We start from the raw sequence: 27,636 nt of genomic DNA, 5'->3' as shown, positions 1-27,636 counted from the left end.
ACGGTATTTACGGGCGGGTGGGGGAAGGTGGGGGGGGGGGCGAGAAGACTTGAAGGAGACTCCCTCGTGCTGGCTGGATGTGACCCAAATATGCCCAGTTCTACCTTATCCATGAGGAGTTCTTGTCTGCCCCACCCAAAGAACCAAATTGCTTGTTTTCACAGCTCCTTGGGGTGAGGGGGGGGGAGAGGAAGAGGAAGGAAGAGGGAGAGAGATGGGGACGCAGAGGATGCTAAAAAGAGTTTTTTTGGCAGTTCAGACGGTGCGCGCCCTCTGCTGCTAGCCCAGTCTCGGGAACTCACATGACCAATAGTTCCCAAGTCCAAGACCAACAACTTCAGGGCGCCGATTCCAGGGCAGCGTTCCAAAGCTAAAGCGCAGGCGCAAGGCGTCACAGCTTGGGGTGTATACAGTCTGAGCTTTTGCTTCCACTGGGAGGGCTTCGGGAACTGTGCGTCCAGAACTTCCAAGAGCTGCAAGTAAGTGGCATTAAGTGGATGTGGTGGAGAAGGTAATGAGCAGCCGGGACTAGCTTCTCTGGAATTGTGTGCCGTGTATTTGTAGACGATTGATCTTAATGCCTCTATCCGGCTAATTTGGGGTTTCTGGGCTGGGGGAAGAACTCTTTGACCGTATGCAAGGGAGAAACGGAGAAGGGGAAGGGAAAGAATAGAAGTGGGAAATTCCTATTCTGCTTTTTCTTCTACAAATCTGAAGTTCTTCACTTCAGGAATTGGTTTCTCGGTTAGATTCTCAAAGCTGCTTGGATGAAAGACATTATGGGAGTTTCCCAGTCCTCCAAACTTAGTTTTGCTAGTTATGCCGATTTCAGAATCGCTGTTTGCAGAAAATGTCACCCAAGCATTTTGAGTGAAAGCAGAAATAATCTGGAGGTAAAGTAGTGGGTGTATCAGAGAGATGTAGCTAAATAAGTGAAGAGAAATAAACTTCATTGATGTGGAGATGCTAGTCCTTTAAACTTCAGTGCTACACACACATACACACACACCCTCCCTTGTATGTCTTCTTTAATTTTGAAAGCTTATAGAGCTTTCCCTACAGTTTAGTTTAAGTGGAGGGAACAAAGGAATGTTGTAGAGAAAGATTTCCCAACTAAGATGACCTTAAAGAAAAAAAAAAAAATCTCCCTGCGCTGCAGATGGGCAGAATGAATTGAAAATACTATCTTTGGAATGAGTTCTTTGCTTCCCCAAATTTTCTTCCCTATCCCCTCCCCACACACCTAATCTGTCCTTCACCCACAGAATGGGTGGCTTGGAGCCTGAATTTTCTTTTCTTTTTAAATTTCTTTTCTTGTTTGTTTTCTTTTTCTTTTAACAAGCATTTTTCCCTCCCTTCTTACCTCTCCCTTCTTCAGGTCTCCCCCTTTTTCTTCCCTTCGTTGTGTCCCCAAATACTATCACATTCTCTTATGGCTTTCTGCAAAGGTGCTTAGAGAGATTGTAAATCATCCACTTGATAGCAAAGTAGTTGAAAATTTGGCAAAGAACCCTGTTCTGTACCTAACCAGAGTATACAGAGTAAGGGGTGGGGATGGAGAGTAACTTGATAAAGGTGAAATTTCAATGGACAAATAAATAGCTGAGATCTAGTTTTAGGGAAGTCAATTTTTGGGCCTGTGTTCCTTCTGTAAAATGAGAGGATTTATTCAAAAAGTATTGCCTCAATCTGCACTTAGATGCCATAATATAATTGGGGGAATATAAATATAAAAACAAAATTTTTAAAGAATATTGTGGGACAAAAAGAAAGAAAATTAAGATAAGCCCCTACTTTGTACCATATCTGCATCATACTAGTTTGCTAGGTTCTGTGATTATAAAGAAAAAATCAGGACAATCCCCAACCCAAAGTAGCTTGTATTTTATTGGAGGGGTACAGTATGTATTAGTAAGGAAGAATTTACACTGATAACTGGGAGGAAATGAAAAACACTTCTAAAAGAAAGCATTGAACTATCTTAGAAGGAACTAAGAATTCTAAGAGGCAAAACTTGGAGGGAGATCATTCCAAATATACAGAAGAGTTTGCAAAAGATACAGAATTAGGATATGCTAGCTCAGATTTGGAGACTCAACAACAAGCATTTGTTGAGTACCTACTAGATGCTAGTCTGTAGATTCAAAATCAGACCTTGTTCTTGAGGAGCATCAATTCAGGAGAGAAAAATATATGTATATGTAAATAGATTAAAAAAATATCAAAGTATCCATGAAAGGCTTCATATAGAATATATCACTTAAACTAAATCTTGAAGGAAGCTAGGGATTCTAAGAGGCAAAAGTGCAACAATGAATCTCAAGCTTGGGACACTGACAGAGAAAAGGGCTGGAGACAGGAGATAGTATAAGTAACAGTAAGGCAGTTTTATGTATGCATGAATGGGAATAATGTGTGCTGGAAAGATAGGTTGGATCCAGATTATAAAAGACTAACAGAGGAGTTCCTAACCAAACCATAGGAGTTTCTCTTTTATCCTATAAGCAATAAGGAACCCTGAAGCTTCTTGAGCAAAGGACTGAGAGACAGGATTGCATCTCTAAGTTTCTATTTGCCTACACCCAGATGAACAGATCTAAAAAATGCTGAGATGATAGCAATGAACTCTACCCTCTTTCTTTTCAAGATCCCCAAGTATATTGCTACATCCCACTGTAAAGAGCTGAAACTCTGAGTCAATGCACTGAGGTCAGGTGGGACAACCAAGTACTTAAGGCTAATTACCAATTGGACAATACTCTATTAGCATATGCTTGGAAAATGGCCCTTCCCACTATTTTGTGCTCCTTCACTCTTTTGGTGTATATAGAGAATTGTGGGGGGGGATTAGGGGGTGGAGTAAGACAAGACAGAGTCACCTTGGGCGGGAGAAAGAAGGAGAGGAGAGGTCATGCAGAGCCTGTATGAGCCAATTCACTTCTACCCTTAATACCAAGAATAAAGACCTAGGACTTTTGCTTATCCTGACTCCAGCTGATTCTAAGGCATCCAGGGTGCTAACTCAGTTCTCACATCCCACTCAAATACACAAAAATGATAATCAAGAAAATAGTGATGAAATAAAGTCTTGAGTGCCACTATTCTCCTTCTACCTTCCTCCTTTATTAGAGGCTATTTCTATCTAGTGTCTTCTGGATGCCCAAAAATCACCCTTGATTCACACACCTTAGCCATCCCTGCCACGTGGAAACAACATTTGAAGACCTCTGTACTAGTAATTGCTAATTCAGGGGTAGCCAGGTGGCATAGTGGATGGAGTGCCTGGCTATCTCATTTTCCTGAGTTCAAATCTGGCCTCAGATGTGTACTAGCTGTGTGAGCCTTGGCAAATCACTTAATCCTATTTGCCTCAGTTTCCTCATCTGAAAATGAGCTAGAGAAAAAAAAAAATGGCAAATCATTCCAACATCTCCAAATAGGATCACAATTCCTATGGGCTCTAAGATACCAAAATTCTTTAAATAAGTTGTTTCTCCCTTATGTAAGTAGATATTCCTTGAAATTTTGTTTGTCTATCACAGGATCTGAAGGAATTTCAGAAGGCTAATACAGGCGTCCTTTCTATATCACTTTTGATAGATGGTCCATCTAGAGGGACTTCTAGAGAGAGTCTATTATACATTTGAGTATCCTCAATTATTAGGAATTTTTAAAATAGTTTTGAAAACCTAAATTTGCCTCTTTGCAATATACACCTAACACTTCCACGTTATTCATTCTAATGTGTCTAATCTTGGAGTCAACATTTGCTTCAAACCTCAGCATGTCCTGGCTATTTGACTTTAGGCAAGTCATTACCAGTATGCTATTATGAATAAATATATTAGTTAGGTGACTCCTCTTTTGTCTCTTATCTACTTTTCTCCCTTAATTTTTATGTGCTGTTCTTCCACTATTTCCATACTCTCCTTTTTCTACTGTCCTTTCCTCTCTTCTTCTTTCCTCTCCTTGCGGAAAACATTCAATCAGGAAGCAAACATTCACTAAGCACTTAGCATGAACTAGACATTATGGCTAGAAATGCAAAGACAGAAATTCCCATCTATCACAGATTTTTACATTCTTATGGGTGAGACAACCTGTAAATCACTAGTCATATGTAAGCTCTAAATGGAGGAAATGGAAGATTCACATTCTGAACTTAAGATGTTTTTTTTTTTTTTCCACTCATTCTCAATACTATCCTATGACAAATGTGTTATTTATGGATCCCAATTAGTTGGGTCCCAGGTAACTGAAATCTCCTTCAAATTTCATTGGCAAATTCTTTCTGTGCTCTTTTAGAGTGGGAAAAAGAAAAGAAGGAAAGAATGGAAGATCCCCCAGATTACTGAAGAAAAGATTGTGTCTGAAAAATAGAGTTTGAGAAATTAAATTCCTGTTGACAGGAGCAGGCATTTATAAGACTTCATAACAAGGTCCTTTTATTAGAAAATAATCTAAGAAAGAAACAGAAATGAACAACAAAACAATAAACAGGTAAAAAAAAAAGTAGAAGAAAGGTATAGCATTGGAGGTAAAGGAAGAGAAGATGCTAAACTTAAAGGACAGAAAAGTAAATCCCCATAAAGGCATAAATATTAGGTGATAGAATATCCAAAGTCAGAAATTTTGACAGTCAACCTATACTGAATATATTGCAAGGAAATCGTCAGGAAAACCATGAACTTGAGTATGTTGGGCTAAGGTTTTGACAAAAAATCAAAACTCCTTATGTTTCCTGATAACTGGTAATAACCTCTTGTGCATATCCTACCTAAGGATAAGCCATGGAGTAGTGGATAGAGATTTGGAGTCAGTATGGCCTCAGTGCAGACACTTGGATTCAGATACATTGATATGACACTGTGAAACTTACTTAAAATCTCTGAACCTGTCTCCTTTGTGAGTGAAAGGTAATCTATAACACCTCCTTCATAAGATGGTTATTGAGAAAGCATTTTTGCAAACCATAAAAAATAGATATATAAGTGGGATTGGAAAAGAAAATCATCATTGAAACACAATGCACTGTTGTGTTCACTGGCTTCTTTGTGCACATGTCACTATGTGCTCAAGATTGTTTCTCAAAAATGTGATTTGTGAAAACTTTTCCTATAGGAACCTTATCCCCATTTTTTCTAATGCAGTATAAACATAGCTATTATCAAAGCTACCACTCAAGACCTCTAGTTTTCTTTTTTTTTTTAGTCTTTTTTTTATTAATTTTTATAATTATAACTTTTTTTTAACAGTACATATGCATAGGTAATTTTTTTTTTACAACATTATCCCTTGTACTACTCCCTTCTGTTCTGAATTTTTCCCCTCCTTCCCTCCACCCCCTCCCCTAGATGGCAGGCATTCCCATACATATTAAATATCTTATAGTATATCCTAGGTACAATATATATGTGCAGAACCGAATTTTGTTGTTGTTATTGCAAAGGAAGAATTGTATTCAGAAGGTAAAAATAATCTGGGAAGAAAAACAAACAAACAAAAAAAGCTCACAGTTTACACTCATTTCCCAGTGGTCCCAGTGGTCTGGATGTAGTTGATTCTGGCCATCATTAATCAATTGGAATTGGATTAGCTCTTCTCTATGTTGAAGAAATCCACTTCCATCAGAATACATCCTCATACAGTATCATTGTTGAAGTGTGTAATGATCTCCCAGTTCTGCTCGTTTCACTCAGCATCAGTTGATGCAAGTCTCTCCAAGATTCTCTGTATTCCTCCTGTTGGTCATTTCTTACAGAACAATAATATTCCATAACATTCATATACCATAATTTACCTAACCATTCTCCAATTGATGGACATCCATTCATTTCCCAGTTTCAAGCCACTACAAAAAGGGCTGCTACAAACATTTTGGCACATACAGGTTTCCCTTCTTTAGTATTTCCTTTAGATGTACACCCAGTAGTAGCACTGCTGGGTAAAAGGGTATGCACATTTTGATAACATTTTGGGCATAATTCCAGATTGCTCTCCAGAATGGTTGGATTCTTTCACAACTCCACCAACAATGCATCAGTGTCCCAGTTTTCCCACAGCCCTTCCAACATTCATCTTTATTTGTTCCTGTCATCTTAGCCAATCTGACAGGTGTATAATTATATCTCAGAGTTGTCTTAATTTGCATTTCTCTGATCAGTAGTGATTTGGAACACTTTCATATGAGTGGAAATAGTTTTAATTTCATCACCTGAAAATTGTCTGTTCATATCCTTTGACCATTTATCAATTGGAGAATGGCTTGATTTTTTATAAATTAAAGTCAATTCTCTGTATATTTTGGAGATGAGGCCTTTATCAGAACCTTTACCTATAAAAATGTTTTCTCAATTTGTACTTCCCTTCTAATCTTGTTTGCATTAGTTTTGTTTGTGCAGAAACTTTTTAATTTGGTGTAATCAAAATTTTCTATTTTATGATCAATAATGGTCTTTAGTTCTCCTTTGGACACAAATTCCTTCCTCCTCCACAAGTCTGAGAGGTAAACTATCCTATGTTCCTCCAATTTATTTATGATTTCGTTCTTTATGCCTAAATCTTGGACCCATTTTGATCTTATCTTAGTATGTGATGTTAAATGTGGGTCCATGCCTAGTTTCTGCCATGCTCTAGTTTTCTTACACCTTACTCTTTGCCACATAATCTGATTTGAGTACTCAGATCTCCTAGCTATTTCATAAGACACAATCTTTCAGCTCCAGGCATTTTCACTGGCTGTTGCCTAAACTTGAAATATTCTCCTTTCCAGTCTTTCCCTACAGCTTTATCTGGATTTTTTCAAGTCCCAATTAAAATTTCTTCTTCTATAGGAAGCCTTTCTCAATCACTCTTAATTCTAGCACCTTCACTCTGCTAATTATTTACTAAATATCCTGAATATAGTTTGTATATGTATGTTTGTTGCCTTCCTCATTTGATAGTGTGCTCCTTTGAGGGAAGAGACTGCCTTTTGCCTCTTTTTGCATCCCTAGTGTTCAGCATGGGGTAGATAGGTGGTGAAGTAGATAGAGAGCCAGGCCTGGAGTCAGGAAGTCTCATCTTTCTGAGTTCAAATCTGACCTCAGACATTTGACAGCTGTCTCACCCTGTGCAAATCACTTAACCGTGTTTGTCTCTGTTTTCTCATCTGTAAATGGAGCAGGAGAAGAAAATGGCAAATCTTACCATGTAAACCCCAAATGGGGTCAGGAAAAGTTGGACATGATGAAAAACAAAAGTGTTTAGCACAGTGCCTAGCACATAACAGACATTTATTAAATGTTTATTGATTGATTGAGTGGAAGCACAAAAAAAAAAAGAAAAGAAAAGAAAGAAAAAATAAGCCTGAAACATCCTGAAAGGCAAAATATTAAGTTTCTAATTATTTAAATTTTTTGTTAATATTGAAAGGAATATTTGATGATTCATTTAACTTCCCTTTAGCAAGAACTATGTACAAAGTATTGTATTAGGCACTGAAAAATAAAATAAAAAAAGTTTAAAAGCTAGTAACAAATTATATTTATGTGGATGAAAATAGCTCATATGGCATATATGGAAATCAGCACTTGAGTAAAACAATCATGTGCTAGATAAAGGTTAATCTTAAATGGGCAGTGACCATACTCAGGACTAAAGAAAGAAAAAGAAAGCAATCTCCATGAGCATATTCCATGTGAGATGGGGGAAACTAATGAGTAACACTTTTTAATTCTTTAAGAAAATAATTTTACATATTTTAACACCAAAATAATTTTACACCATTGCATATAGGTCATTATTTTGTGCTAAATCAAATCATCTATGTACATGGAAGATTAAATGCCTCCTATAATTCTCCCTAGAGTGTGCAACTTTCTTGCCTGGAACATAGGAATGCCTTATTCAAATCTGACTGATCCAATTCAAACTCAAAGAAGATATATTTTTTTCAAGCTTGGGAATTTTCACATAATTTCTGGAGATTCCAGATTTCCAGATTTATTGGAGATAGGAGTAGGCTATGGGTACAGTGCATCGTTGAAGTGAAGTCCCTTTATAAAGTTCTCTATAATGTGAATTAGTAGCTTCATTGTATGTATAAAATTAATGCAAAAAGCTATAGAGATCTTGAAAATCTATTTCAACTCTGCTTTTAAAAGCGTCAGAGGAAAGGAGAATGTACAACTTAGTGAAGCACACCAGCTCAGTCCTTTTGACTTCAGCAAACATATCTAACAATGTTTTTTGAATAACCTGCTCCATTCTGAAACAAATTTACTATGCTCATTTATAAATATTAAATGTATGGTGTTAAATAAGTTTTGTGTAAATTTTTGTTACATGACATTGTTTTCCCTTTGAGCTACTTTTCTAATTCCTCAAATTTGCCACTTTATAATATGCCCAACTTCAGAGAAAGTTGCAACAATGCTAAAGTATTCTCAATGCTTTAATGATACATAATGACCATTTCTTCCCTTAACTTATGCATAGCCCCAGCCCTACAACAATTCTAAGCCTCAACTACTCTTACCCCATTTCCAAGAGTACTTTTTAATATATTTCTATTGGACCGTGTTCTCCAAGAAAGGCTAAAAGTAAGGACTTAATTACTGTCATCAGCTACAAAGAGGGTAAAAGCCAGACATAATTTTGGTCAAACAGAGAGGTTGACCAATTAAATTTAATTAATTTCTCATTGGTTCAAGTGGTTCTGCTCTTCATTTCCATCATCAGTCCTCAAATTTCTGACTTGGAAAAGGACTTCAGAACTTTTTCAATACCTAAGTAAGAATCCCTCCCCATGATGTTCTGTCATATCCAACTCTGTGACCCAATTTGTGGTTTTCTTGGGATAGTTACTGGAATGATTTGCCATTTATTTATCTAGCCTACACATGAGGAAAGAGGGGCATATAGAGTTAAATGACTTCTCAAGATGACACAGCTAATGGCTGAGGCCAGATTTGAGCTCAAGAAGATGACTCTTCCTAACTCCAGGCCCAGCACCCCTAATCTACTGTACCCAGAATCCCTTATACAACAAAGTGGGCAAGTAATTATTCAGCCTTCCTTTAAAGATTTCTATCTGAACCCAACCAGTAAGCAAATAACTTACTGTTATATAAACAAATAACAAATAATTGGTCCTATTATGTGAAAGGAAATCTACTATCTCCTTAGTCAATACTTTGGAGTAGCTTTAATTATTAGAAAAATTTCCCTTACATATTAGATTAAAATTTGTCTCTTTGCAACTGCTACTCATTGCCTTACTTCTGCTTTCAGAAATCAGAACAATCTCTAATTCTTCTGTGTGTCACTTGAAGACAGCATTCAGGTTACTTCTAAGCCTTCTCTTCTTCTAGATAAATATCCCTAATTGCTTCACCCACCATATAAGATTATGATCTTCTAATCCTTCATCATTCTGGCTACTCTCTTTGGAAACTTTACAATTTGCCCAGTCTGTCAATGTCTTTTCCAAAATGCCACACTCAGTTCCAGTTTGCCAATCAATGGCTTTCCTAAAATATGGTGCCCAGTAAATTCATCTCTCTTTGTAGGTATTTGCTGAAATATGTCTTCTAAAATGAAAGCCATGATGGATCTGCTCAGTTTTTTGGGCAAATTTGCATATGGCTTTTTGGAGGCTTTCTTTTACTACATAGTTCCAAGGCCAAAGAAAAATGTTGCTGGTGAAATAGTCCTCATAACAGGAGCTGGAAGTGGAATTGGACGATTATTAGCCTTAAGATTTGCCCGTCTCAATGTTATCCTCGTTCTCTGGGATATCAACTCAGAAAGCAACCAAGAAACTTGTGAATTGGCCAAAAAAGCTGGTGCATCAAAAGTGTATACATATACCTGTAATTGTGGTGAAAGGCAAGATATCTACCGAGTGGCAGATCAGGTAAGTCCCGTATATTGTTCAGTTTCTTTAATAAAATTCCATCAACTATCCAGCCTCTTGAGTTAGTGTTCACTCAAAATTTGCATCGAGATAGTTCTCTATAATATATTAATCTAGTTTGGCAAGCATTAAAGTGTTTACTATATGTGAGGCACTATATAGTTATTATCCCTTCTACATAAGACTTTCCCCATCATAGTTTTGTTATATCTCAAGTCGGCATAAGACATTAAAAGGAAAGTTTTGGCAAATTTTGCAGAAGTTGCAACCAACACGCAAAAGCCAGCAGACAACATAGAAAAGGTTTAAAAATTCAGAAATGTGCAAAATATATGTAGAGTATTATATAATATAAACATCTTTTGCCTTTTAATAGCATAATAATTCAGACTTCTGAAAGGAATAACAAAAAATTTCACTAGGATTTTTCAGATTATGGGGGTGCTACACTTCTAACCCTTAAGATGTAGAAGGGATAATTGTATGAGGTGTATACAAAGTTAGATAATGAATGAAAAAGTGATGTCCTCAACTTATAACTAATTCATACTTATTATCCTTCTGCCTTTAGTTTCTAAAATTATTTAAATTGTTTTGTTACCACATGTGTGTTAATATCTTTAATCAAATCTGAATAATTATTTTAGTCAAAAATCTCCTACACCAATTTTATTTCTAGACAAGTCATTTACAGGAAAGGAGAATATCCCTGTAGACCAGGACCATAATTAGGTGAAGCACTTTGCTTTCTTCCCTTTTTATAGTTCCATTTATCATCATCCTATACCTTCTTCTTGTATATCCAGTTATAATTAAAAGTGCAAAGCTGTGTGAAATGTTATTTTGCTAATCACATAGGGGCTCAGTTATAGTGAAAAGAAAAGAAGCTAACGGAACATAATTCCAGCTGTACAAAATCTCTTCTTTCCAATTCTACCCTGGACTTCTTTGCTACTTCCTTCTGTTTCCAGTGGGAAGAAACCAGGGTATACAAGTAGCTAACTGGTCCCATTGCTATTTAAGTTTTGTCTTTAATTCAAATGTTTAGTTTTATATTATATATTTCTTACAGTCAAATTTAGCTATAGAGCTCAGTATAGTACCTAATGCATACATAGTCGGTGCTTAATGCAGGTTCTTTGACTAACTAAATATAGATTAGGATTGAACATCTGAAAGGCACTTGAATTATATCAGCAACATTTTTTTCAACTGTCCTTAAAAAATTTAGCTGTTTCTACTTTGTGTATCTCCTAGACTTTTATTCATACTGGAAATCAGAGGTTTGAACAATGGATTATGACACTATTGATGATAACCTATATATTCTTGATTCACATATAAATACTACCAGTATTCAGATGTATTACAGAACTGGCATAAGTTGTAAGGTTTGGGGTTTTTGTAATATTTCTTATTTTACTTTATGTATTCAAAATTATATTGATGCTTTGCTTAGAAAACAATTAAATATAGTGCAGGGTTTTTTTTATTTTTTTTTTAAACACACATTATTTTCTTCTTTGGAACCTAGGAAAAAATCAACTATATTTTTACATTAATTGTCTATTTAAACATGTCTCTTCCTCCCATCCCCATGCTCTCCCTGGGCAATTGACTATGTTGTCCTACATACAAGACCTTATAATTTTAGCCAGTTGAGAGTTTTTTACATTCTAATGTAAATTTCTCAACCATCTTTATCATGCTTATCATTTGATAAGCCTATCTTCTTTTTCTTTGTCCAAGTTATTCATAAAAATGGTGAACACAATAAAGCCCTGTGACGATGCACTAGAGATTTGCCTCCAGGCTGACATCAGTTCATTAATCAAAACTTTTTTTAAATGATCATTTAACTAGTTATAAATTTACCTGAACTATTACCTAGAAGAATGTTATAATTATGTTCCTTTCTAAAATCCAAATATTTTATATCCATAAGCTTTTCCCTATTCTGTCAATATAGTTAATATACCAAAAAGGAATTTAGGTTAGTTTGGAATGATTTCTTCATAGAGAAGCCAATATAGCTAGTGATGATTGCTTCCCTTTCTGTTTGCTTATGAATCACAAATCTGATTTTCAAGCCTAAAATTTTTACTGAGATGATTGTGAAGGTTGTGCATTGATCTACTTTTAGTAATTGATCATTTATCTCTTTCTGGAAAATAAAAATGTCTTCCCTTGACCCATTTTCTAAAACTTTAACCATTCCCTGCCAATTCCTCAAAGATTACTTAAAATATCTCCTCAATGGATTCCTTTTTTGCCCTGGGTTGCTACCTCTTGTAGTTGAGTACTACAAAATTCCTGCAGCACAAAAGCAGAGAGAGATCTTTCATGGTTTTTTTTTTTTTCTTTTTAACAGACTCTTTTCTAAGTAATATTTCAAGGATCTGTGATTTTACCTATATGAGTATTCCTTCTACCGATGCAGTCTGCCAGCATGGTTTGGTGAAGAGAAAAGTAGTTCTGGAATCAGAAGATGAGTTCATATTCAGTTTCTGATGATTACTACATGTAATCTTAAATAAGTCATCTTGAGCTTCAATTTGCTCTAAAATGAAAGGATTGGATTAGATAGCTTCTGAGAATCCTCCCAGCTCAAGTTCTAAGACCTTGTGATCCTATGAATTCCATCTCCAATGTCATAGTAAATGTTTTCATGAGTTACCATAAACAGAAAAATTCATCTCCTAGTAGCCACCCTCTTGATAACTGAGACTCTGGATTCAACTAAACTAGTCCTTAGACAGTATATTTCTTATCCACTATGGGGCCTACACTCAGAATCTTTCAGGTTTAGTAGGATCTGCCAGAGATTTCATGTTCCAGATAATAACCTTCAAAAACCAGAGTCACCTCAAGACCATGATAAAACATTTATATTCTACTTCACTAGATAATGAAATCACAAAAGACTAAGAAAATGAAACTCATATTGTATAACAAATTGCTTCTTTTTGTTTTCTCCTATCCAGGTTAAAAAAGAAGTTGGTGATGTCACTATTCTTATTAATAATGCTGGAGTTGTATCAGGAAAAGATTTTCTTGAGATTCCAGATGAATGTGTGGAAAGGTCATTTGATGTGAACTCTAAAGCACATATCTGGGTGAATTTCTTCATGTTATAAATTTTTACAAAATTATCTTAGTAATCAAGCTCCCTTTTGTAAATTAGATTAGTCAGTTTGTTTTAAACAAATAATGATTTGTTTTCTGGCATTTGGAAATAGCTTCAAAACTCTTTGAAGATGGCATAACTTTTCAAATTAAGGATTGGTTCTAAATCATAGAATTACCTCATCTCAGGTACCATTTAAACCTCTTTGAGTTTTGTGTGTGTGTGTGTGTGTGTGTGTGTGTGTGTGTGTGTGTGTGTTTTGTGCTTTTGTTTTGTTATTTTTTTTTTTAACCAGAACTATGATTTCACTGGTATAGAGAATTTGTAGTGACAAAATATTACTCTGTTAATCCAAATGCTTTACTAATCCATATTTTACAATTTGTAAAACCCACTGGGGCAGTGGAAGAGTAAGTCATTTAATTGGGGCTATATAATCAGAGTGTGTCAGAGGTAGGACTTGGATCCAGTCAAAGGTAATTGTCCTATCCTTTATAAAGCTGGGTGATAGCTTTGGTCTTAAAGTCAGGATGACTTCAGACTCTTCTTAACTACGTGACTCTGGACAACTTATTTAACCACATTCAGCCTCAATTTTCTCATCAGTAAAATAATAATGCTTCTCACTTTACAAGATGGTTCTAAAGTTCAAATGAGATTAAAGAGAAAAGGTGGAGCAAAACAGAGAGACAGTGACAGAGAGAGAGACAGAGAGAGAATATGTGTATAAATCTAGTATTTTACAAACTCTTAACCAATAAAAATCATAAATTACATCTGCATGGCACTTTGTAGCTTTCACAGGGTTTTCCCATAGTATCTTTTTTTCTCGTTCTCCCATTTCTTCCCATCTTTCAAGTCTCTGTTCACCTGGATAATAATATAGTACAACAGATAAGTGTAGTAGAAAGAACTCTGGAGTCAAGAAACAATCATAATCTTTACCCTTCATAAATATACTGTGACTTTAGGCAAATTATATAACCTCTTTCAATCTCAGTTTCCTTATCTATAACAATAAGAAGTTTAGACTAAATGATCTCTAAGATTCCTTTTTTAAGATTCCTTCTGTTCTAAGATTTCATTTTAAAGCTGCCCTCTTTATATCATTTCCTAAACCATATTTTCTTATTGTCTTTAAGACTCAATTCAGCCAATCCCTGCCAGAAAACCCTCTTACTATGTAACCAGTTTGAAATTTGTCACTTTATTATAATTTAAACATCCAAGTTATTTGTGTAATTGCTTTATGAGGGAAACTAACTTATTTGCAGACTGAGCCTGCATTTTTAGGTCTTAAAATTTTTCTCTGTACTTTTGTTAAATTCTCTTTTCTCAGTTTGCTAATGATTTTGCCATTTGTGTGCATATACATATATTATGTATTTTAATACATGCACATGTGAATCCACAAGTATACTTAGTTTGTAGTTGTTCTTAATGATAAATTCTTCTATGGAAAAGATTGTAATTTGATCTATACTTTGTGAACTCAGGAACATCTTTTGATACCTTTTTTCATTTTTAGCACAATAAAAATATATATAACCAATTAAAGCAAAAGGAATACTGTATTTAACTAAATATTTATTATATTTTATTTTATCTTGCCTCACAGACTTACAAAGCCTTCCTTCCTAGTATGATTGCTAATAACCATGGACACTTGGTTTGTATTTCAAGTTCAGCTGGATTAGTTGGTGTAAGTAGGTTATCAGGTAAGTATTGTATGGAATTAATCAATGTTAAGTAATATTTTATATTGCAGTGTCTTTTACAAACCTTAACTTAGTTGCATAATAGCCTTGTGTAAATAGTGACCTAATTTCACAAGGAAAGCAAATTAAGAAATGTAGTCAATGGCAAAATTAGAATTAGAAATCTACTCCTAGTTTTTCAAACTTTCTACTAGCAAGTAAACACAAATACCATCTATTAGATATGTTTACATAAAACTGAAATGTATAACTTAGATTAATCTTTATCTCTCACATGATTGCCTTGACAAGAAACCAATATATAATCTATATAGTTTTCTGTCTTCCCAATTTGTGAAATTTCCTAATGATTATAACCATCCAAAAATGGCATTGAGTACTCTTCACTAAAGGTTTTCAAGCAAAAACCAAGTGACTATTTGTCAAGTGTATGGCAAAAGTGAATCTTGTTCAAGTGCATCTTAAATTACAAAGCTTTAGGGTATCCTTTCAGACTGAGTTTCTGTGAGTTTCTCATCAGTCTCCAGAGATCTGTTTATAACTATTAACAGACTGTGTATGTGAAGATTTGTTGGGGAGCATGTTTTGTTTTGTTTATTTAATGAGCTATACAAGTTTATCAGAACCATAATATCTTCCTTTCTCCCTTCCCTTAAATAAATAAATTAACACATAGCCTCACAAGAAATAAACAAATGAGTTCTTGAATATTAAACTGTATTTATATCACAGAATAAATATTATTAATCTAAAATTTCAGTGGTCCCTCATTGTAATAATGGTGACATGAATCCCCTATCCCAAGTAGCCTAATAATCACTGCCCTATTATCACCATGTAGCAAATCTTTCAGGATCCTCAGAGAAGTATGTCTCTGCTTCAGGCCTATCTCCCTACAAAGCAGAGGTTCTTAACCTTGTGTGTGTGGGTCCCTTCTCAGAAAAATGTTTTTAAATGCATGAAATAATATTCATGGGATTACAAAGGAAAGCAATTATATTAAAATGGAGTTATCAAACAAGTTCAGTGATCCCTTAAAATCTACATACTGGTCCATGGACCTGAACCTCTGGCTTAAGAGGAAGAAGAATAAAGGAGAAAGGATCTCTCCTGTCATAAAGGCACCCTTCCAAATATACCATATAATTGTGTATAGAAGGTTTCAGTAAACTATCATTGATTCTGTAGCTATACCAATGATAAATTATCAAATAACTTAATACCTGTAGAACTTTATAATTCCATCACCTATAATGCATCCCTGTACTGTTTTATTCTAGTATAGTCATAATGAGATTTTTTTCAAACCTTCCACCCTACCAAAAATGTGACTATTTAATGACCATCCCCCACTACTTTCCTGCTTGCAGCTCTTCATCCTCTTTCTTATTATGTATCTCTTCTCTGGCTAAACTCCAGTTGCTGATAATCCTTTTTCACCAATTCATCTATTCACACCTCTCCTGCTATTCTCTATAAGCAAAACCATTGCCTTTTCACTCTAGAAGTGCAGCATTTTGAAAAGCTATGAAAACTACCTTAGCTGTTCTCTTTGTAATCTTTCCCATCAATTGAATTGAGATTTCACTTATTTATAACAAAGGGAAATATGACTAGAGGAAAGAGTGTTGGAGCTTTGTGGATAATCCATTCTGCAAAAGAAATGAGAGGTGCTATGGCTTGTAAACAAAAAGGTGACTAAGAGCCAGGAAGGGCTCTACCCTACCAGAGACTTTCTTTGCTACTCTGGGGAAGTGACATTTCTGGTGTAAGGCCCCTTTTGGGGATTGTTCATGCACTTTTGGTGGCCACTTTCACTGAACTCTCACTTGTGGTCCCAAAAAGCTATTAAATGTGCAAGGGTAAAATCATCTTGGCCGACAGGTTAAACTAGGTTGAGGGTAACTGACAAGTCTCAAACCAATCAGTGAGTTAGGAGAATGTCTACCTCAACCATGTGAATACACCATGGTCATCCACTTCATCTTGACTTTTTTTGCCACTATACTTTAATGACTCTGGAACAGAGAGTGAAGTTGAATGAAGACTTTGTTCAGCTCTGCCTCACTTAAATCCAATTCATGTTCAAGTCAGCTACACCATTATGTCATTGGTCCTCTTCAAAAATTAAGGTCAAACAACAAAAGCAGCTCTAGGCAACTCTCTAAGTCTATATATTATAGAGGAGATGCTCAACTACAGTGGTAGAAGGATTTCATTCACCTGGAAATTCTTTATATCTGTGAAATCACAGGTCCAATTCTATCTTTTACAAAACATTTTAGGCCATCAAGCCAAGTCAACCAAGAGATTGACAAGACTAGAAAGGATACCATTTTGTTTTAGAATACAAAGTATTTAGGGCCCGGACCAGTAAATTAAAGATGTCCAGAAAGGATGGATGATTGGTAGGATAAATCTAGAGGTTTGCTGCCACTTTTCCCACCCGGGAATCTGCAAGCATCCTATCCCTTATTCATTCACCAAAACACTACTTTTTAATCTGTTAGAATCCCTTCCTCCTTATTCCTTCTGATTTCCCCAATGAAGACATACTGATTCATTGATTAGATATAAAGACATTTGAAAAATAAAGAGTTTTAACATTTAAAGTGAGCTTTTATTTTGTACGTTTAAAATGTTTTTCTAAGTACATTTGTGTTGGGTTTTCTTCTCACAGATTATTGTGCAAGTAAATTTGCAGCCTTTGGATTTGCTGAATCCATATTTTTAGAAACATTTGCCCAAAGAAACACTGGGATTAAAACAACCATTGTTTGCCCGTTTTTTATAAAAACTGGAATGTTTGAAGGTTGTTCTACTGGGTGAGTATTTTCATTTTAAAGGCAATGTGTAATAAAATATTATCAGTTCTTAATTTTATGAATAAGCCTAGGTATGTTTCTCTTTCCCTCTTAGCCTCTCTTTCCTCCTTTCCTAATCCTGGTTTTGTATGTGTTTAGTGATAGCTTAGAGATGCCTTGAGTGACTTAATAGCATGGAGGAACCTGAAGGGAATTTGACTTTTTTCCCATTTTCTTTTAATCTTAATGTTCATTATGAGTCAAGTAGCCTCCCAAAAAAAAAAGGCAGTATTTCTATGGTGTTCTGCACTGACTTCTATTTGTATTTTTATTTTGTCCTGAAGTTTCATTAACATAGGAGGTTCCAAGCAAGAAAATCCCTCTATTAATGCCAGTTGACAATGGTTTTTACAAGTTATGGTCTTAGAAAGTACATTGAGACATTAAGCCATCAAGGGACATACACAGAGCCATAAAACAAATATATTTCAGAAAAGAGTGTTTTGAATTTAGGTCTTCCTGACTTGAAGGCTGCCTCTCTGTGCACTGGTTACTGTGCAAAATTCTAGGTGCTATATTTTATGATGGACTTCAAAAATTGGAACTAATCTATATACTATAATTAGGATCATAATATCATAGATCTAGAGCTGAATGAGACCTTTAAAGTCATCTAGTCCAACTTTCTTATTTTGTAGATGAGGAAAATAAAGCACAAAGAGAGGTGATTTGCCCAGTACCATACAGGTAATAAGCAAAGGAAGTGAGTTTGGAAAACAGATCCTCTGAATGCAAATCCAGAGTGCTTTTTCTCCTCTAGAGATGAAGATCCATTGAAGGCACTAGAGAAGATTAGCCTAGAAACAATGTCAAAAGAGACAATGTCTTTGAAGTACCATTATATCAAAATAAAACAAATTACATGTTCTGCAAAGTTCCAGAGGGCAGTACTAGTGAGTATATGGAAGTCATAAAGTGATTTAAGCTCAATATGAAGAATTCTCTAGCTATTAGAACTTTCCAATAATGGAAATGGCTGCCTTGTGAGATTGTGAATTCCCTCACTGCAAGTTTTCAAAGGGAAACTAGAGGAACATCTGTCGAGGATATTACAGAAATGACTCATGCATTGAGTAGGAAACTACAATGAATGACCTATCGGTCCCTTCCATCTCTACCATTATGAATCTCTCTGAAATTTAATGTTTAAACCTTAGAGAAGAAGCTTTTCAACTTTTCAACTATCCATTGGGATTTCTGTAATTCTTGTAACTTCACTTTCTTTTTTTCTATATTCAAAAAATCTTTTTTTAATGTATTTTTTTTAATTTTTAAAAATTTCTTTATTTCTCTTCTCACTCCAATCCTGTCCTTCCAAACATACATACATACACACACACACACACACACACACACACACACACACACACACACACACAGAACAGTATATATAGCCAAGCAAAACAAATTTTTATATTGTCCATGTAAAAACAAAAATCTTCTTCTGTACTATCCCACCTTATCAGGAGGTCATTAGCATGTTTCATAATCTGTCTTCTAGAATCATTGATCAGTTCCCAGTTGCTTTAAAGATTTTTTTTTCTTTACTCTGTTATTGTTACTATATAAATTGTTCTACTGGTTCTGCTCACCTCACTCTTCTACAATTCCCAGATTTGTCCAAAACCATTTTTTTCATCATGTCTTGTGGCACAATAGTATTCTATAACACTCATATGCCATAATTTGTTCAGCCATTTGCCAGTTTAGAGATATGTCCTTAGTTTCCAGTTTTTTGCCACTGCAGAAAGAGCTGCTATAAATACTTCAGTTCATATTTTCATTGAAGTTTCATAGAATTCCATCCCCTTCTTTTCATCTCAGCATTCCACCCTACCTTTTACTTTTTACTCCCACCCACAAGAATAGTTTTCTTTTTCTTCACCCTCTCACTTAGTGATGTCATTTTCTCCTATATAGTTCAATTATTATCTCTCTGCAGATGTTTCCAGGTCTATATATTCAGAGTATCTGTCCCAAAGTCTAGTCTTATATCACTAACTGCCTATTTTGAACTAGATATCTTAAAGGCATCTCAAACTCAACATAAATCATTATTTTCTATTCCTTCATTCTCCCTCCAATTTGTAGCATTTCTATTTCAGTCAAGTATATCATCATTCTTCCTGTTACCTTAGTCCACAAACTCAGAATGATCCCTAATTACTTATTTCCCCTGTCTCTGTAGATCATCAAGCCAGTTACCAAGCCTTTGCAGTTCCATTTTCATGTCTCCCACCACTATCTCCTTAACTTAAAGCTACCACTTTACTTCAGACTTTCATTGATGATCCCTGAGATGATTATAGTCACTCCTTAATTGGTTTCCCTTTCTGAAGTCTCTCCTTTTTCTAACCCATCCTCCAGATAACTGCTGAGTGATATTTCTAAAGCATAGGCCTGACAATAACTGACTATTGATAATTTATTTTGCAAATGCTTTTCTTTGTACATGTTATTTCCTCCCTCCCCCAATATAATTAAACTCCTTCATTTTGTCCTTGCATTTCCAGCAGTTAGCACAGTTCCTGGCATTTATAATTTGTGTTCATAAATGCTTATTAAATGAACTGGATGAGAATAACATAAATATTCAATTGTCAGGTCCATAGAAGTCCTAGATACCTCTTTCAGTTAGTAATTTTAGTTATCTCTGAGTTAAAAAAAATCTGGTTTACTGACTTAATTCTGTTTTTATTTTCTAATTTCCCAAGATCTGTCTATTGACCTAAATTTTTTATTTTTCCATTTCAAATTTTGCTTTATCATATTTTTGTTGAGAATAAACAAAGAAATGGAAGAAATGGGGACATCCATTTACCAACAAACATTTACAAAGTATTTGCTATGTGCCAAATATTGTGCTAGGTGGTAGACAAAAATATGCCAAATGCCTGCTCTCAAGAGGTTTATACTTTATCAAGAAGATAACATATACATATACAAAATAAATGCAAATTAATTTGGGGGTAAGGTTCTAGCAGATGGAGGGAGTGATAAGGCATCTCTTAGGAGATAGCATTTAATCTGAAATCTGAAAGTAATTAGGGATTCTAAAAAGCAGCAATAAGAAAGAAATGGGTTCTAGACAGGGGAAACAGACTGTACAAAGGACTAATTAATAAGTATGGAGGAAGACTCATCTTCCTGAGTTCAAATCTGGCCTAAGGTACACAGCTGTTTGATCCAAGTCATTTAACCCTGTTTGTCTCATTCTTCATCTGTAAAATGATCTGGAGGATGAAATAACAAACCCTAAATGGGATCATGAAGATTTAAACACAACTAAAAACAACTAAATAGCAACAACAAGTATTGAGTGTCAGGTTGTGAGAATGAAAAGATCATTTTGACTAGACTTTAACAGCTATAGAAAGGAGTAATATATCATAAGCTTAGGAATGTAATTTGGAGTGAGAGTTTAATCTTTAAATGGTCATTTAAAATTAAATTGAACTTTTTAAATACCAAACAGAAGTTTATATTCTATCCTAGGAGCAATAGAGAAATACTTGACATTAATGAATATGGGAGTGATATGGTCAGATCTGAGTTTTAGGAATATCACCTTGGCAACTGTATAGAGGATAAATTAAAAAGGGGAGAGACTTGGAGCAAGTACTAAGTGATGTTGGGTAAGTTACTTAACTATTGTTGTTCTAAGAATCAAACGAGATAATATTTGTAAAGCACTTAGCACAGTACCTGGAACATAGTAAGCACTATATAAAGTCTAGTTATTATTATTACTGTTGTTATTGTTAGTTTTATTAACAAGGATTCTTTTCTTAATCTACATAAAAAGCAGTTTGTCTCAACTACCATTACTGATTCTTGTGTTAGGCTAAATTTGTTATTTCTGTTTTCCAGAAGTCCTTTTGTGTTGCCAATTCTAGAGCCAGACTATGTAGTCAATAAGATAATTAATGCAATTCTAGAAGAACAAGTTTACCTGTTTTTACCACGATTTCTATATTTTATATTATTTTTAAAAAGGTAAGCCTATCTCTGTTTTCCTTTTTTTATGTCTTTAGTTCTGCTAATATATCACTTACCCACTTCATGTTTGCAGCTTACTGGTAATAAGAGTTACCAAATGTTAGGGTTTGTCAATAAGATCTACTAATGCAATGCTTTGTATTATTATTGTTAGGATTACAAGGTGAGAACTCAGGTTGTCTAAACAATTGGATCGGGTTCTCAGGGAGACAAAATTATTGACAGCCTTTTGATCCTGGATAAAATAGTATATGAGTAGGCCTTCATCATCACCTTATTTTCCCCTCCTGACAATTCTCTCTTAGCATATTGCCCTACATCTCCTTGTTGTTTGGAGTCTTGGGGGTTTCTACTATAGAGAAAGACAAGAGATGAAGAACTATGATGGGATTATGTTGTATCGAGCTTTTCTGGAAGCTGAGAGTAGTGAGGTCACAGGGTTTGAGGCCATGTATCAATTGTCTTGTAGGAATTGAGTCAAGAGGTTTAGGGAGAGTGAGGTCTAATATACCTTACCCATGCTACCAAACTTTCCCCTTCACTTTCTCTGTTGTAAAGGTCCAGGCTAGCTCCTCTGAAGGACTCAGAATAAGTCCTGGCCCCATGTTGGGCGCCAAATTGTAAAGGTCCTGTCATCTCTTCAATTATAATCCTTCTGTGAGAGGAGATCTCTTTTCCTCTGTGAGCAGGTTTCTTAGGAAGCTCTGAATCTCCTCCAGCTCTTGTCCTTCCCCAATCCAGACTGCTTGTCCAGGACCAATGCTGCCTCTTTTATCCTCCCAGAGAATGGGCATGTGAGAACTCATCGGGGCCTGGGGAAATACTTCAACCAATGAACTTGATCCTCTTAAAGGTGCAAACTTCTTTTAAACATGTAAACTCTACTCAGAAGTCCAAAGGTGTAAACTCCCTTCAAAGGCCTGAACCAAAGGTGTGAATTCTGAGCCAGAGAATTGTTTAGACAACCTGAGTTCTCACCTTGTAATCCAAATTATTATTTCTTGTATTAAGAACAAGAGGTTTTGACTATGGGCAAGGGGTTTGTGCAATAACAGTGCATTCCCTCCAGGATGGTAGCTGGAATTTTCTCTTCTAGAGTTGCTCAGTGTTTCAGTATCATGGACTAAGGGCTAAGTGTTAGAAGTTGACCGATCCATTGGCACAGAGCAATAAAGTTTCCAAAGGAGTCATTTTCTGTCAAACAATGATGACAGACAAGTTAAAATGCAAATTAGATATTGGGGTCCTGAGTAAATTATTAACTATCGCTTAAATTTTCTATCTGCCTTAAACAAGAGGAGCTGTGTTTTCTAGGATTTCTGAGATAATGTTAAATAATAACATAGGTACTTAGAGAGTGATATGTAAAGGAAAAATGGTTAAAATTGTGAAATTCTAAATAGATAAGTATCTCTTCTTCAAAAATAATTACCTTTTAAGGCACCTAGAAAGCTAAAAAATTTGTACTCATTCCTTTCCTCCTTGGATTTGTCTATTGAAGGACTAATAACTACAGTCTGGCACTTTCCTTAAACCTAGGGCTTCTTAAGCTTTTTTCCACTCATGACATCTTTTTGCCTAAGAAATCTTTACATGACCCCGAGTATATAGGCATATAAAATAAGTATACAAGTCACATATTTACTGAATTTTGTGACCACATTCAGTTATGAGACCCCATATGGGATTGCAAACCACAGTTTAAAAAGCTGTGCCTTAAAGGAAAGTCACTAAAGTCCATTAATGCAATGCATTTTATTATTTCTAGTATTAAGAACAAAAGTACATAAGATCATAGACTGAAGATCGTAGAAGGGATTTAATAAGTCATCTTTTCCAATGTCCCTATTTCATAATTAGAAAACTGAATTCATATAGTTTAATTAACTTGTCCAAAGTCACCCAGGTGGTAAGTAGTATAGTGGGGATTCAAACTCAGCTTTTGTAATTTCAAATTCAGGACTCTTCCTGTATTACTGTTTCCTTATTTTTTTACCCTCAATTTTTGTTTTTGTGGAACCATCAAAAACACAGTAGCAATAGTCTAAACAGTTTGTGAGGTACATATAGAAGCTGAACAACTACCATCTTTTGGAGTTCTTTTTGAAGGGAACTTCAATTGATAGTTTCTATTTCTGTACCTTCAAATGTTAGATATTGCTGAGAAAACCAGCCACCATAATAATAATGATGGTAGTAATATCTCCTATCTGAAGTATTTTGGTTCATAAAACATCTTATAAGCATTTCCCTTTGTTCGCAAAAACAATTCTATGACTTACACTGGACAGATCAGTTTTATCCATCTCCATTTTAGAGATGTTAAAACTGAATTTTTGAGATATTATGGCTTGCCAATGGTTATACAGTTTGTGACAAGTAGACCTGAAACTTTCTCCAAGTCATTGTTCTTTCTACCATATGAAACATCCATTCTTGGTTTGACGTACTCTTCTTTCTTATTTGTTTAGGTTTTAATAATACTTCCAAATACTTATAAAAACAATTTTAACATTTTTTTTAAGTTTTGAATTCCAAATTCTGTCCTCTCTCCTTTCCCTTCACTGAGATGGTAAGCAATTTAATATAAGTTATATGTGCGTAATGATGTAACACATTCCATATTAGTCATTTTATGCAAAAAAAAAAAAACAAAAAAAAAACTAAAAAGAAAAAGGGATGGAAGGAAGGGAAGGATGGAAGCCTGGAGGGAAGGAGGGAAGTGAGAAGAAAAGGAAGGAGTCTTTCTGCCCTACACTCTTTCCTTAATTATTTTCCTTTCTATCTGTGTTTGTGAAAGGAGTTATTTATACCAACAAAGTAGTTCAAAGATTTTTCTTGCCTTCTTAGAATTTAGAAGGATTTTTATTGGTAATAATTTAGATAACCATATTTCTCTTAAGAATTGTATAAGTAAAATTAGAATTGGTGTCTTTTTTTCTTTTCCTTTTAGATGTTCCTCTTTGTAAATGAATTTAAAATTGACCTTAAAGCAAGTTATGCTTTGAAAAAATAGCCTGCAGCTCCATTCCCTGTGACCACCAGATGGTGTACTCATGCATAGTGAGAGTGGAAAGAGGGATTCAAAGCCCAAACATAGAGATACAGGTCTCAATAAAGCAGCTGAAAGAATAGGGTGATATACTGAGATCTTGTAATAATAATATTAGAACTAGTAATAGTTGCTTTTAATTTCACAAAGTGCTTCATATTCATTAATTCATTTGAAACTCCTAACAAGCTCTCGACCTTATAAAGTAAATACTACTTACATCATTATCTCATCTTACAGAGAAGGAAAATTAATTTCAGAAAGATCTTTAAGATTTGCCCATGGTCACATATCTAATGAGTGTCAAAGGTGGGACTCCTGACTTCAAGTATAGAACTCTATGCACTATACTGTAATACAACCTCTGACTTATAACACAATGACTGGCTTGGCTTGTTATTTTTGTTGTTGTTGAGTAATTTCAATCATGCCCAATTCTTCATGACCCCATTTAGTGTTGTCTTGGCAAAGATATTGAAATGTTTTGCCATTTCCTTCTCCAACATATTTTTTACAGACAAAGAAACTGAGGCAAACAGAGATAAGTGACTTGCCCAGGGTCATACAGTTAGTAAGTGTCTGAGGATTGATTTGGATTCATTACAGGCCCAGTACTCTATCCACTGTACCATTATCTGCCTGATGGCCTGACCTACTAATCCAGAAATCCCTGATAGATCTGAAATATGTGAGAAGACCAGTTCTAAGAAGAGGATAGTTAAGCTTCCCAGAGAGAAATTTTGCAATATGTTATGTGCCTGAATTAAAGCAAAGTAGGAGTTCAGAAAGTCATCTGATCTGACTAAAAGTATCATGTTGAGGTATAATAAGAAATTTTTTTTCTTTATATATCCCCTTTAGCTTTTTACCGACCAAGGCGGGATTGGCTCTGTGTGAATACATGAGAGTCTTTGATGTAATGAATAACTTCAAAGGACGAGTAAAGAAGGACTGAAACTCTAAAGAAGATATAAGTAATCCAAATCCAGTGTTGCCAAATATTTATTATTTCAATGAATAAATGACTAATGCTATTTGACACAATTTCTGAACACTTATGAAATACACATGCTACTATCTAGGCAAATACTTAGTTTTACCTAATCATTCTACTACCTACCTATCCTGAAATACATATGTATGTTATATGAGATTTTTTTCTTTTCTAATGAGTTGATATTCTTTTTTCCAAAGATCTAAGCTCAATCTTGATATGCCACTTGTACTCTATTTGAGGGGGCGGGGGGGGGGGGGAGGAGGAGAGAAAGAGGATATCACGTAAATAGCCTATTCTTAGTGATTCTTTCCCTCATTCAAATGTTTGAGTGACTTGAAGGAGGATTCCATGGGAACCAGGCTGTGTGTGGCTACAGTGGGGGAAATAAAGGTTGCAGGATTAGCTAAGATCCAAAATGTATTTACATAGGTGACATCACACCTGCTCCCCTAACCATTTCTCCTTTTTCAGCATGCTTAACCTAGTACCTTTTGAAACAGAGAAAGTTGGTCTCTCATCTTCTCCTCCTAAAAGAGTAACACAAAGATGCCATCTATTTGCTCATCACTATAACCTAGTCACCTGAGGTACCAAATGGGACAGCTAGATTTCAGATATATCCAGTCAAACAATTCTAGCTACTTCATATTACATACATTTGCATAATTTTAGAAAGGTCTCTTAGGTAAATACCTTTTATTCTTCTAGAAAAGGAATCAGAAAGAGTAACTACCTCCCACCCCAGAAATGAACCTCACAATAAGATTCTATAGGGCCGTTTCAGAATATTTGTTTGTTTGTTTGTTTGTTTGTTTTTACTATTTTAAAATGAGTTCAAATTATTCTGTGGCATTTAGTTTAGTATTTAATCTACTAGATCAATCTAATTAAATTTACTCAATTTTTACAGAGAATAAAAATTTGTATACGTTCATAATCTTCAATAGTGTTATGCTGTCCAATTGATAGTATTTTAATGCCAGTTTGAAACTGGTCTTCATCTCTACAAAACTCTTTACCATTAGAAAAACTACCATTAGAAAAACTTTACAGCTCAGCTATTTGTTGATGGCATCTTCAAGGTAAACTATGGAAGACCTATTTTAATTTCCTTCCATTTCTTTCCCCTGCCCTGACTTTTTTTATAAAAAGAAATAAAGAATATCCTGGAAGATCCTTAGTAAAATGACAAGATTTGAAAATCAGTGGTCCTCCATCAGTGGTATGAAATCTTTTGCAACTTGTATAACTAAACTTTATCTTCATTTACTTGAATTTTTTTTTTCTGTTCTATCATCTCCTTTTTTTGTTGTTCATTGTATAACTTGGGATCTTGATTATTAATTGTTGAGAATCTTGGAAAATAAAGGTAATATACAATACAAAACAGGGAGGGGTCTCTTTTGTGCCAAAACATTAAAAAGTGTTTTATTTCATAAGAAACCTTCAGTCATTCACTTAAGAAACATTTTCTAAGTGCTCATTTTTGCCAAATACTAAGCTAGATAGAGAGACAAGGTCATTTTCAGTCATGTCTGACTCTTCAAGATGCCATTGGGATTTTCTTGGCAAAGATACTGGAGTGATTTGACATTTTCTTCACCAACTCATTTTGTAAATGAGGAAAGGCAAATAGGATTAAGTGACTTGCCCAGGATCACACTGCTAATAAGGTCTGAAGCTAGATTTAAAGTCAGGAATATGAGTCTTCCTGACTCAATGGACCACCATGATTCTGTCTACTGCACCATCCAGTTGCCCAGAACAAACAATATTATAGTGTAAAACAACAACAAAAATCAGTTGCCCTTTCAAAAAAAAAAATGTGGGGGTGGGCTGACTAATGTTCCAATTTCTTCAGTTGCAAAGTTAATTAAAAACAAAGCATAATATCACTCCTATATTACAGTCATTTATTATGCTACTCTTAGGACCTCTTTATTTAGTTAAGGAATGAAGGCAGAAACTAAAGAAATGGAAG

The 27,636-nt window shown here is 35.0% G+C and overlaps 1 protein-coding gene across 1 annotated transcript; it reads left to right on the top strand.

The window, feature by feature from the left end:
* Nucleotides 1-279: 279 nt before the first annotated feature.
* Nucleotides 280-27,042, top strand: SDR16C5 (short chain dehydrogenase/reductase family 16C member 5). Its single transcript, XM_074278679.1, has 7 exons — nt 280-479; nt 9,552-9,898; nt 12,883-13,014; nt 14,644-14,743; nt 17,424-17,568; nt 21,478-21,603; nt 25,520-27,042. The coding sequence occupies exons 2-7, from the start codon at nt 9,566-9,568 to the stop codon at nt 25,611-25,613; spliced, it is 930 nt and encodes a 309-aa protein (XP_074134780.1). The 5' UTR covers nt 280-479; nt 9,552-9,565; the 3' UTR covers nt 25,614-27,042.
* The last annotated feature ends 594 nt before the right edge of the window (nt 27,043-27,636 follow it).

This window comes from Sminthopsis crassicaudata, chromosome 1 (assembly GCF_048593235.1).
Source record: "Sminthopsis crassicaudata isolate SCR6 chromosome 1, ASM4859323v1, whole genome shotgun sequence".
Lineage (NCBI taxonomy): Eukaryota > Metazoa > Chordata > Mammalia > Dasyuromorphia > Dasyuridae > Sminthopsis > Sminthopsis crassicaudata.
This window is presented reverse-complemented; position numbering and strand designations above follow the sequence as displayed.

Excerpts from the sequence above, each read along its gene's own strand:
- SDR16C5 (XM_074278679.1), top strand. The coding sequence starts at position 9,566 with ATGTCTTCTAAAATGAAAGCCATGATGGATCTGCTCAGTTTTTTGGGC. Across the intron at positions 9,899-12,882 it reads TCTACCGAGTGGCAGATCAG|GTTAAAAAAGAAGTTGGTGA; the intron begins GTAAGTCCCGTA and ends TCTCCTATCCAG. Across the intron at positions 13,015-14,643 it reads ACTCTAAAGCACATATCTGG|ACTTACAAAGCCTTCCTTCC; the intron begins GTGAATTTCTTC and ends CTTGCCTCACAG.